The sequence below is a fragment of the Cannabis sativa genome, chromosome 5, assembly GCF_029168945.1.
Source record: "Cannabis sativa cultivar Pink pepper isolate KNU-18-1 chromosome 5, ASM2916894v1, whole genome shotgun sequence".
NCBI lineage: Eukaryota > Viridiplantae > Streptophyta > Magnoliopsida > Rosales > Cannabaceae > Cannabis > Cannabis sativa.
In genome coordinates this window covers 73,281,819-73,292,775 of record NC_083605.1, presented here as the reverse complement: position 1 = coordinate 73,292,775, position 10,957 = coordinate 73,281,819, and the positions used below count along the sequence as shown (strand labels likewise).

Below are 10,957 nucleotides of genomic sequence, written 5' to 3'. Positions count from 1 at the left end.
GTAGAAATCAAAGATAGAATTAAAGCACTAATAGATCCGGTGCAATTTTAACTGTCATCATATAAAATAACAGCATGGTATAAGTTGATAAATCAAGTTCAAGGGACTTGTTATTGAAGCAAAGAAGTGTGGAGTCATCTCAATGTTCCTAAGCATAGTTTTGTGCTTTGGATAGCAGTGTTAGATAGGCTAAAAACTAGAGATTAGAGGCTCCACAAGTTTAAGATCACTGATGAAGTGAACTGTGTACTATATGGCTCTGTTGCAGAAACAATGTTGCATTTGGTTTTTGAATGCACCTTCTTGCAACAGTGTTTGCACAAGTTAAGGATTGGCTTATATGGAAGGCAACAACCTCTTCTTTACAGGGTATTTTGAGGTGGATAGAGAGATCAAAACTCAGTAAATTTAAGGAGGTATACTCTGCTGCTATTGCAGCACTTGTGAACCTAATTTGGTCGAACATGAATGGAAAATTTTAGAATGCTGCCGTGGTTAACCCGAGTAGGTTATAGTGCAGGAAGCTAAGGCACTAATTTAAACTAGAATTTCATGTGTAATGCCAAAGAAAGTACAACAACATGATGTTACTTGGATTGGAACTTTGTAATAAGTAATTTTTAGTTAAAGACATATTGTGAATAGTTGGAAATTGAGGCCTTTACACTACAAAAAACTGCTACTTTCGGTGATAATTTTTTAGTTACAACACAATTTTTTTGTAATTAAATGTGACTTTTAGTTATAACAAAATATTACATGTGACTAAAATATAGTATTTAGATATAAGTTGTCACTAATTTAGTTTTAGCCACAACAAGTATTGTGACTAAAGATACATATAGTCACAACAAATTGTAATTTTTGTGATTAATAATTTTAGCGACGGACCTTTTAGTCATAACATAAGAATGATCATTTATAATTAGTCACAATTTTTTTTGTGACTAAAAGTAAAATTTTTTGTAGTGTTAGCTTGTACAAAAATTATTATTTGGAGTAATGAATTTCACAATTGATTCATAAAAAAGGTAGATAATATTATAATTAAGCATAAAAAAAGGTAGATAATTTTATAATTAAGCTTTAGTTGGAATAGCATCTCTTTTATTACACAAAAAGTATGATCAATCAAAAGAAGTTACAAAAACAATTAATTTTGTAACTTCTCTTCATGTTGTAAAGTGTAGGTTATAATTTTAGCATAAATAAATCATATGTTACACAATTTATTTACCAAAGACTTAATATATATTATTCATAAAATACATATATTTTTAATCTACGTATTATTATATTATCAAATAATATAATAATTAAACCATTAAAAATTATTTTATATATTATTTTTTAATTTTTTTCTTAAATTTACAGTTTAAGTTGCTTTAGTGGTTTTTATGTAAATTTTAGTTATAATTTAAATTGGTCTATTGTTGCTATGTGGGTTTTTATGTAGATTTTATAAAGGAATAATTACATAAGACACTATTTTTTATAAAATATTTACATTTTTACGCTTAAAGAATGTTTTTTTTTACATTTTTATGGTTTTTCAAAAAATAACACGAAAACAACATAAAATCAACAAAAATACAATATAAAAGTAACATGAAAATAACAACAAAAAAACAACAAAAAATAACATACATATAACAAAAAATTAACAACAAATGAACAAAATTTCAATATAAAAAAACCGTATTTTATGTAAATAAAATCAAAAAAATCGTAAAAATGTTTAAAATTTCGAAAAATCATATTTTTGTTGTTGTTGTGCATTTGTGAAATTAACCCATTTATAAAATTATATATAAAAAATTATTTTAAAGTGTTCAAATAATTATTTTAAAATTAACAAAAAAAAATAAAATAAAAAATCTCTAAAAATATTTAATGTGAAAGAGAAGAGGGAAAACTCCTTACCTATTAGCCGTTCGATTTCCATCGCTAGTTTAAAAGTTGGGACTGGGAGTGTTTAAAACAAAGTAAAAAGGTTTATAAACTCAGAACACTTCAGATTCCCGCGGCTCAGCGTGGAAAAGTGTTTGGGGTTTTTGAATCTTTGATTCCATGGGCCATGGCTACTTCTCGGAGCTCCACAGAAATACCAGCAGCAGTAGGAGGAGGAGCAGCCTCTTTCTCTCATTTTGAAAGAACAGTAAGTGTGTTTTTATTTGGATGTTTTCTTTGATTGTGTGTATGATGTTTTTATACTCTCATTTCATCTGCAAACTAAGTAGGTATGCTTGTTCGATTGGTGGTTGATTCACACCCAAAATCACTTCCATGGCAACAACCTTGGCGTTGCCGGCTTAACATCCAGACAACAAGAAGCAGTTCGTGTGTTTACCTCTGCTCCTATAGCCAAAAGATATGATGTTTTCACTCTTGAGACTACCGATAATGTCTGTATCAGTCTTAAGGGTGTCATCAACCAGCACCGCACCACTCTCAATGGCTTTCCTTCCCAGGTTTCTAGAAGCTTTTTGTTTGGCTTTCCTTCGAATTGGCGACAATTTTCTACATATGCTCCTCCTGGTACTACTTCTGCTTTTGTATTCATCATTTTGTTTTTTTGCTGAGAAAAAAAGGGGATCACTTGGTGTAGATTCATTCCCTAGTCTAGCTTAGACAATCTCGAGTCTGTCATTGGTATCCACCTTAAGGGTTCCCATCCTATTAAGGATGCCACCCCACAAGCGGGTCCAGTATAATCTCTCCATGAGAGTGTGGTGTGATTCGAACCCTTGACCCGAGCAAGAAAAGGTGTCAGTGAAGGCATTCATCATTACTAGTTCATTTTTACTAGTCCATTTTGTACATACAACATCTTAATTTTTTTTCTCTTTTGTTATGGAATGTTGTCCTGAAACTTTTACTCCATGTTCTGTACAAGATTTTCAAGAAAAAACTCCTGAAAAACAAGGTTGTGTCACTTCGAAACATAGGAAACAAGTTGAAACTTCAGAATCTCATAAGGTTTCTGAGAATGGTATCCTCAATACAGAATCTCCTGGTACTGCTACTGCTACTGCTACTGCTTTTATATATAATTACTAGTCCATTTTGTATATACCAGTTCTTAGTTAGTTGTTTTTTTTATTATTTTGTTCAGCTATCTTTGGGAAATGTGGAGTAGTATCTGGGCCTGAAACTTCTACTCTACAAGAAAAAACTCTTGAGAAACAAGGTTGTGTCACTCTGAAACATGGGAAACACGTTGAAACCTCCGAATCTCACAAGGTTTCTGAGAATGGTAATACCCTCAATAATTCAAAAGTTTCTAAGCTGAGTGATGAGAAGAAACACCAACTGGATGTTACACCTATTGGTTTTCGTAAATGTAGTGCTAGATTGAGAAATCTCAGAGACAGACCTATTGGTTTTCAGAAATGTAGTGATAGATTGAAAAATCTCAAAGGCAGTCAGGGGAACTGCCTTCCATCTGGGTGTTCTTTAGATCAAGAACATCAAAATGTTAGTCCTGTTCAAATGCTAGACGATGAGAAGTTGAACAGTTCTATAGCTGCAACCATTCACTCAACAGACAGAGTGCCCGAAATTTCTTATGTAGGGAGCAAAAGGAAGCAGAAGCCAGTGGATACAAATGTGACAGTAAAACTAGGTGATGAGCAGACTTCTAATTCACAATGGGGACATGATTCTGGAAAGGCTGAGACTAAAGGTATTTGACACAGGTTGGCGCTCTACGGTTGTCAGCCAATTTACTTGTTGATCTTTACTCATAATAGTTAGATTTTTTATCAAGTTAATGAAATTATTTATTGCAGCTGGACAGGAAACTGGTTTTAAAGAAGGAAGAAAGGACACAAAGACAAGAAAGAGGAAAAAATTCTCTGATACAGCAGTAAGTTGGTTGGTTACAGTAGAAGCAGTTAATTTTCTGTTACTTAGGTACACAAGCAGTTGAGCCTAGTTCAACTGTCTATGTTTAAGGGGGTGAGTGGGGAAGGGGAGGGCTTTTATCTTAAGATGGCAACGTGCATATTTTTACTTTTACATATTGTCACTTTATTTCTTTTGTGTTATTGAATTAGATTCTGTTGACCTGTAGTTCTATTGTGTATCACATGTTAGTTGGGTATAATCATTCATGATAAAGTGATCATGGTCCTATTTATTTCTTAACTGTTAACCTGCTGCCATGCACAAACTCATTCAAATTGGCCAATTTTTGCTTATTTAATGATTAATGTTTTACAGTACTGAGACAAGCGTTGGAGATAATGCATACTGTGTCAAAACTTGATGTCATTTAGTATTTATTTCAGCATGGAGCTGCTTCTTATGATTTATTGAAGTTGTAATCCAATCTATTCTTCATTGGATTGATCTGTAAGAGAATAATATAGAATTCTTGCTACATGCTTAGTATAATGTTATTCAAGAGAGAATACAAGGTTGTTTATTTATTGAGTGTTTACGCGGATGTGTAAAATGCTTAAGTTCAATTTTTTTGGCTGTTTGTTTTTCACATATTTTGTTTGTTTTTCTGCATTTGTTCAGGCTACACCACCGCTTCGGGACAACAACATTAAAGTGTCTGTAGTTTCCCCTGATTGTTTGAGTTATGGACGATCTAGATCAGGTGACTTTGTTACCCTCTACTACCGTCACTTTCTTGAAATTTCAGATAACATTTCTAATGTCTTTTAAGCCAACCTAGTATCTTTCTTGGGATTAGAGTAATAACTGTCATCGTTATGTCTATTCCTAATGCCGTTAACATAAGTCTGCTTCAATCGAATATGTTACAGGGAGGCTACTACTACCTGTGATGGAATTCTGGCGCAATCAAATGCCAGTCTATGATGTGGTTAGTATTATTTGGCTGCTTGGCTTCTTTAGCAGATTTGCATCTCAGCATTATAACATTTCTATTGCTATGTAGTCGTTTGTTGCTAAAAACGTACTTTCTCTTTGCCACAAGTCTATAGACTAAACATTAAGCACAAGTGAATGGAAATTGGACTGCAATTTCTGAGCCTAAACTACAAAGTTAGTTCTTGAAAGAATCTGTAATAGGTATTGTATTGATAAAAAAGATAACCCTTTCAATTATTCCAAGCTATTCAAGATGTTTGGGAATCAATGTACACTTATAAACATGGCACCTCAACCATTAATACAGTCAAAATCTGAACTATTGTTAGTATCCTTAGGTCACCTAGAATAAGCCAGTCTAGCCAGGATCTAACATTACCACAGGTCTACACATTCACCTTGTTTTCTAGGTAAACCTTTCGTAACTGAGTGTGGATCATCTTGAAGTCTACCAAGTGGTTCAAACTTAGGTAGGTCTTCCAGTTGATGAGAAATTCAATCTGGCTGGTACTGCTAGTAGTCTTTTTTCGACATTCAGTACAACATTCAGCCACTGGCCCAGTGCAAGCAAGCACCTTCAAAAGCCTATAATACTTGGTAGCCAACTTTTCAAAGTGTTTTTTACAACCATTTTGATTGACTCACTGCCAAAAGAACAGCCTAAGAGAAGATGGTGCCCAAGTAGTTAATAAACCGATTTGAGAATTTAACTACACACCTCAACTTAGAGCCAATGTCCACAATGGCCCACTCTGGGCTTTTGCCCCTATTGTGACCTCAGTTCCTCTCGAGAGTGTATGCCTCAGATATGATATCAATTTGGTAAGTAATAAGATACAATTTTGCCCAAGAATTCGCGTTACTTGGAAACTCCCAAACCTGATATTAATCTGTAAACTTTACAAATTATTCCACCCCCTTTAATCTAATCTCTAATCCTCTACTTATACCCTCCCCAAAGAACTTAAGTGACATGGACTTATTTAATTAATTTGTCTAGTTAGAAATAGCTAACAAGTCTAGTCAGCAACTAATATAACTAAATAAACTAATTAAGTGATATGTGGTGTAGCCCTTTTAGAGTATGTGTACCGAATAGGTCTAACAGTCTTCTAGGTAGGGGCTGTTGTGACGTAGCTTAGGATGGACCATGTCGTCCACCTTGTATTCCTCCATGTCAGTATAATACTTCATTTGTTGTTGAGCTCAAAAAATGAACTTTACCAATACTTGTTATTGGTAAAGCACACGACATAAGTTTTCAATGCTCTGTTAACTGCCTCTATTTGTCAGTTAATTTATGGGTGATAGACTGTTCTTTTCTTAATTATTGTCTCTTTAAGTTTGAATAGTTTTGGCTTTGCTTCTGTCCTAGATAATAGATTGGGGGAATTCTGTGTCCAAGGGTGCCATATTCTAGGAGCCCAAACTATGTGATTGAATAAATCCTCCTCTATCCGTTATGGGTCGAGGACTCCTTCTTCTTCCCCTTCTTCAAACTCCGATTTGTATTATTCATAGAAAAATCTCTGATCAATGATAGAAGAAGATTCATTTTGCATCATATTTAAGAGATTCCTTCCTCACACATTAGCAATAGTAGCAGCTGTAAATCTTCTCCAAAGGGGTTGTTAAAGGTCATTCATTAGCAATTTGAAATGTTGCTAAGGCCAAAGGACGTCACCAAAAATTCATAATTCTCAACAAACATTCATCTTTAAAATATATAAAAAAATTAATATTGTTTAAATTCTAAAATTCAACTTCAATATTCAAATAAAATAAAAATAACTATAAATATTAAATTTCAAATCAAACACCGAAGTCTTAAATAAAAAAAATAGTTTAATCATTGCATAATTTATGTTATGTATTATGTAATTTTTTTTTTAAAAAAATTATAAACTGATTTATTCGAGTTATGTTGGGTGGGTTGGAATAACATTCAACCCACCCAGTGTATTTTCTTTGGAATTTCATTGAATTATTCGGATTGCAGTTTTGGTCGTTAGTTTAACACCCTTTATAATTATTCCAAAGTAGTCTATGTTGCCACTCGGTCAATTACAAACAAAACAATCCCAAAACGAATGATCTAGTCAAATGTATTTATAGGGCATGCTATACTGCTCCACAGTGACAAACTAAGAGAAATAGGACTACATGACATGCTCAGTTAAAAATGTGACACCTTGGCCATTAATTGGGGTCTAAACCCCTTCATTTGTTTTTCAGTTGGTTTAGGAGGGTAAACTTATGAATGTTGTTTTCGTGGTGTCTTCAGGATCGTAAACTTACTGGAATTCAGGAAAGCATCCCTGTTGTAGTACCTTCGAGAGGAACTCAATCTGAGCCACCAAAAAAAAGAAATCGATAGTGGTGTGTGGTGAACTTTTGTAAGGATAATTATAGGTATGACATATCATATATATATATATTTATTTTTTTGAAATAGTAACTTAATTTAGAATATTACCATTCCAAACTAACTCTTTGCCTAACCCTAATGCTTTTCTAGCAACACTGTGTACTACCATATTTGCATCCCTTTTTACATAAGCTAGAGATACATTAGGAAAAAAAGACAATGAGTTGTTAATACAATTGATAACATGATTAGATGGGTGGTGGATTCTATCAGCAACCCTCTTAGAATCTGTTTTTACATTAGTGATGGACAACTTTATCACTTGGCACAAAATAAGAGAGTATTGCAGAGCAAGAGCTTCAGCATTTGTTGAGGAATATGTCCCTGGTAAATAGTTAGCCAAACCAGCAATGGCTTCCCCTTTATGATTTCTAACAGCAACTCCAACAAACAAAAGAATTCTTTTGTTTGTACATAGCTGCATCCATGTTGAGTTTTAGACCTCCAATATTTGGTGGCTGCCACAAATGTTGATCTCTTGTTGGATTCACTTGTTTATTTTCCTGCCATTTGTTCATCAGGTTGGTTAGTGTTTGACAAGGGAATAGAAATAATTTTTGACACTTGCTCTTTATGAAAATAATAACTTAAATGGCGTTTGGTTGGAGGTAATGAAATGGAAAGGAAACAATTTTCATTCTATTCCTTTGTTTGGTTGCATTTTAAAGTATTGGAATGACAAATTAATGAAATGCTCTTTCTACCATTTTGGTGGAATGATTATTCCATTTTAAAAAGAAAGAAAAAACCATTTCAAGGTAACAAGAGAAAAAATTTAATAATTTTTTTATCAATTTTTTTTATGCATTTTAAAGTTTATTCTATTCCATTCCTATTCATATTCTGTTTCGTATTCTTATTTCTATATTTTCATTCCTTCCAACCAAACACTACCTAGTTTCTTTAAGTCCCAAAAGCCCATATTATTTATGAAAAAGAAAATTGTGGGAGAAGGGGGATTATCAAAAAGAGTTATATATGATGTATCTAGTGATGAAATGATCTTGAAGAGTTCTCACAGTTTGACCACCCCCATATAAGGCTTTGCCAAGTGAAAGAGGGCATATGATCTTTTCTGCATCAAGGAAACTAGAGTGATTGAAATATCTTGTTTTAAGAAGGATTTTCCAAGATTATTTAGCTAACATTACTAGGTTAAAATGGACTAGAGATTTAAATTATAAGTGCATGTTTGGCATCATAACTAATTTTTTTTTTTGTTTTTAAAAATAGAAAATTATTTTTTGAAAACAATTAGGTTTGTTTGGCCTTGTTTTTTTAAAAATATCTTTCAGAAAACAAAGTTACAAAAAACAAGAATTTTGAAAACAACAAAATGTTGTTTTTTGTTTTAAAAAATAATTCACTTTTGGTCAATATTGTTTTTAGAAAACACTAGCCAAACGCGACTTGTGTTTAGAAAATTTCAAAACTATTTTTTGTTCTCATTTTAGAAAATTCTTTTTTGAAAACAAAAAACAGAAATAATACCAAACTAACTTCCAAAGAATTTCAAGTGAAAAAGGTCAAACCAATATTCTAGTGAACTTTAGAGCTATTACCGAAGGTTCCTCACCAAAATTTTGCCATAAGAGATTCAGTTTTGCTACTTATATCAACATGAATTCTGAAGCAAGACGTAGCATAAGAAGGTAAAACTTGTATAGCAACTTTTAAAAACACTTCTTTAACAACTTTGGAAAAGGCTTTATCATTCCATGAATTAAGATAAGATGACTTTATCCACCAGGAACTGAAAAGAGGCTTTCTTAGAACTCCCATAGCATTGGGGCTATAGAAGGCTTATCATTTAGATCAAGGCAATGCAAGAAAAGACTATGATCCTCCTCAAGGGTATTAGGATAAAAGAGAGTTGAGGATTTGCTAAAACTAACTAGCTGACCAAAGGCTTTATTGTAAATGTTAATAGCACCCGTACTTGTTAAACATGAAATCCTAGTAACTATGGTAAATAACAAAATAACAAGTTTTTGTCAAGAAGATGAGAAATAGAAATTCTCATAACATGACACTGACCAATTACATCTCTGTTTGGTTTGGTTTACAAATCTTGAGGATGATATTCCTAATCATGTTAATGAAGAGGGTGAGGTGAAGAGGGAGTAGAAGAGGATGCGAACATCAGGAAGTTGAAATTTTCGATATGCATGTAATCATAAATGACTATTGATAATTTCCTTGAATTTGATAGGACTGCATCTAAAGATTCATCCTTACTATGGGAACAACATTTCCCTTACAAGATGTCTTATTGTCCTGAGTCGCTTAAGTGGGTAGCATCAGACGATGAATCAAGTTACACTCTTGATAAAAATGGGGCCTCTTCTAGCACAGCCAACAACCCGTCCCGACTGGAATTCCTAGCCTCACCATGTGACAGTGAAGGAAGCAATATCAATACTGCGGATGAGTAGTACCTTTGTAGCTTATCAGTTTCACGAATCTACTTCCAATCATTCTTATAATTTTAATTCACTAGTTTATGCCAACCCATTTTTATTATCAAAGACTAAAGATGCACTTTAGTTATATATTTAGTTTTGATTATGTAATAGAATGTGCACTTTAATTTCCATGTGTTTTGTGGGGCATGCTTCGTGGTTAGGCAACAAGATCCTCTTCTTAATGGACTCTTGCTCCTTACACTAAACCTCGCAAATGAGACCTTTCAATCAAACACTTGAAAATGTCTTTTACAATCCTCCAACTCACTCAATTTCTCATTTAAATTATCAACCCAACACACTACACATGGACTAGCTAGTATATATATAGTGATTGGTAGGCTCACATAGTACAGAGGTGGTAATTAACTTAACTATCAACTTAGTCTGTTTGAATGAATTAAAAACTAAACCTAAAACTAAACCTAAAACTTAGTCTGTTTTCAAAAAAAAACTAAACCTAAAACTTTCATTTATTACACAATGATTTAAAGTAATACAACCATTCTTAACATTATGCTCATGCACTGATTACTATCATAACATCAAAAGCAACACGATCAAATAATAATTAAGAAGTTTTAATGATCCAACATCTTTAAAAGAAATAGCTCATGAGATAGTCCATATTATTTTTAGCAAATAAAAAAAAAAAGTCTATCATGAAATAGGTTATAAGGTTATTCTAAAATAAAGTGTTCAGGTAGGGGTCGATCTCATCTTGACGATGATCGCATTGTCATGTTCCCGTTTGTGTTTTTAAGGCCTTCATTATGTTGGTCCTTTTATCCTTCATTATTGCGAAACAAATATCTACTGAGATTTTTTTTTTTGAGAGAATATCTACCGAGACTTTGATTATTGAATTTCCAAGAGGAGTAAGGGGTTGTGATGATGTGCTTTGCTTGGCTGGTTGGAGTTTGATCATTTCTAACATCCTCCTCCTCCAGGTCCACCAAGCTTGGGCTTTAGACAGATTCTTCACCGTCAATCGATTGGTCACCCTCTTGCAAATAGGCTTCAGTCTTCAACTTGTCACCCTTTTACAAAGAGAGTTCACCCTCCATTTTGTCACCTTCTTTGGAAGGCTTCTCAGTAGAAGAAACTCCACCAGAGTTCACTAACTTAACCACTTACCTCAACATTGCCTTCATAGCTTTCATGTCACACCTCAACTCTTTCAGTCCTTCATTGTTATGGCATTTTCCTCGCCCAAACA

At 33.3% G+C, this 10,957-nt stretch overlaps 1 protein-coding gene across 3 annotated transcripts; it reads left to right on the top strand.

Moving 5' to 3' along the window:
• Window positions 1-1,926: 1,926 nt before the first annotated feature.
• Window positions 1,927-9,846, top strand: LOC115717397 (uncharacterized). Of its 3 annotated transcripts, none has more exons than XM_061115963.1 (9): window positions 1,927-2,158; window positions 2,241-2,538; window positions 2,906-3,016; window positions 3,116-3,685; window positions 3,792-3,868; window positions 4,528-4,609; window positions 4,779-4,837; window positions 7,130-7,257; window positions 9,486-9,846. In XM_061115963.1, the coding sequence occupies exons 1-8, from the start codon at window positions 2,078-2,080 to the stop codon at window positions 7,220-7,222; spliced, it is 1,371 nt and encodes a 456-aa protein (XP_060971946.1). In that variant the 5' UTR covers window positions 1,927-2,077; the 3' UTR covers window positions 7,223-7,257; window positions 9,486-9,846. The 3 variants fall into 3 exon arrangements, with proteins under 3 accessions (XP_060971946.1, XP_060971945.1, XP_030502224.2); XM_061115962.1 differs by having other exon boundaries at window positions 1,956-2,158; window positions 2,897-3,016; window positions 7,130-7,224; XM_030646364.2 differs by having other exon boundaries at window positions 1,957-2,158; window positions 2,897-3,016.
• The last annotated feature ends 1,111 nt before the right edge of the window (window positions 9,847-10,957 follow it).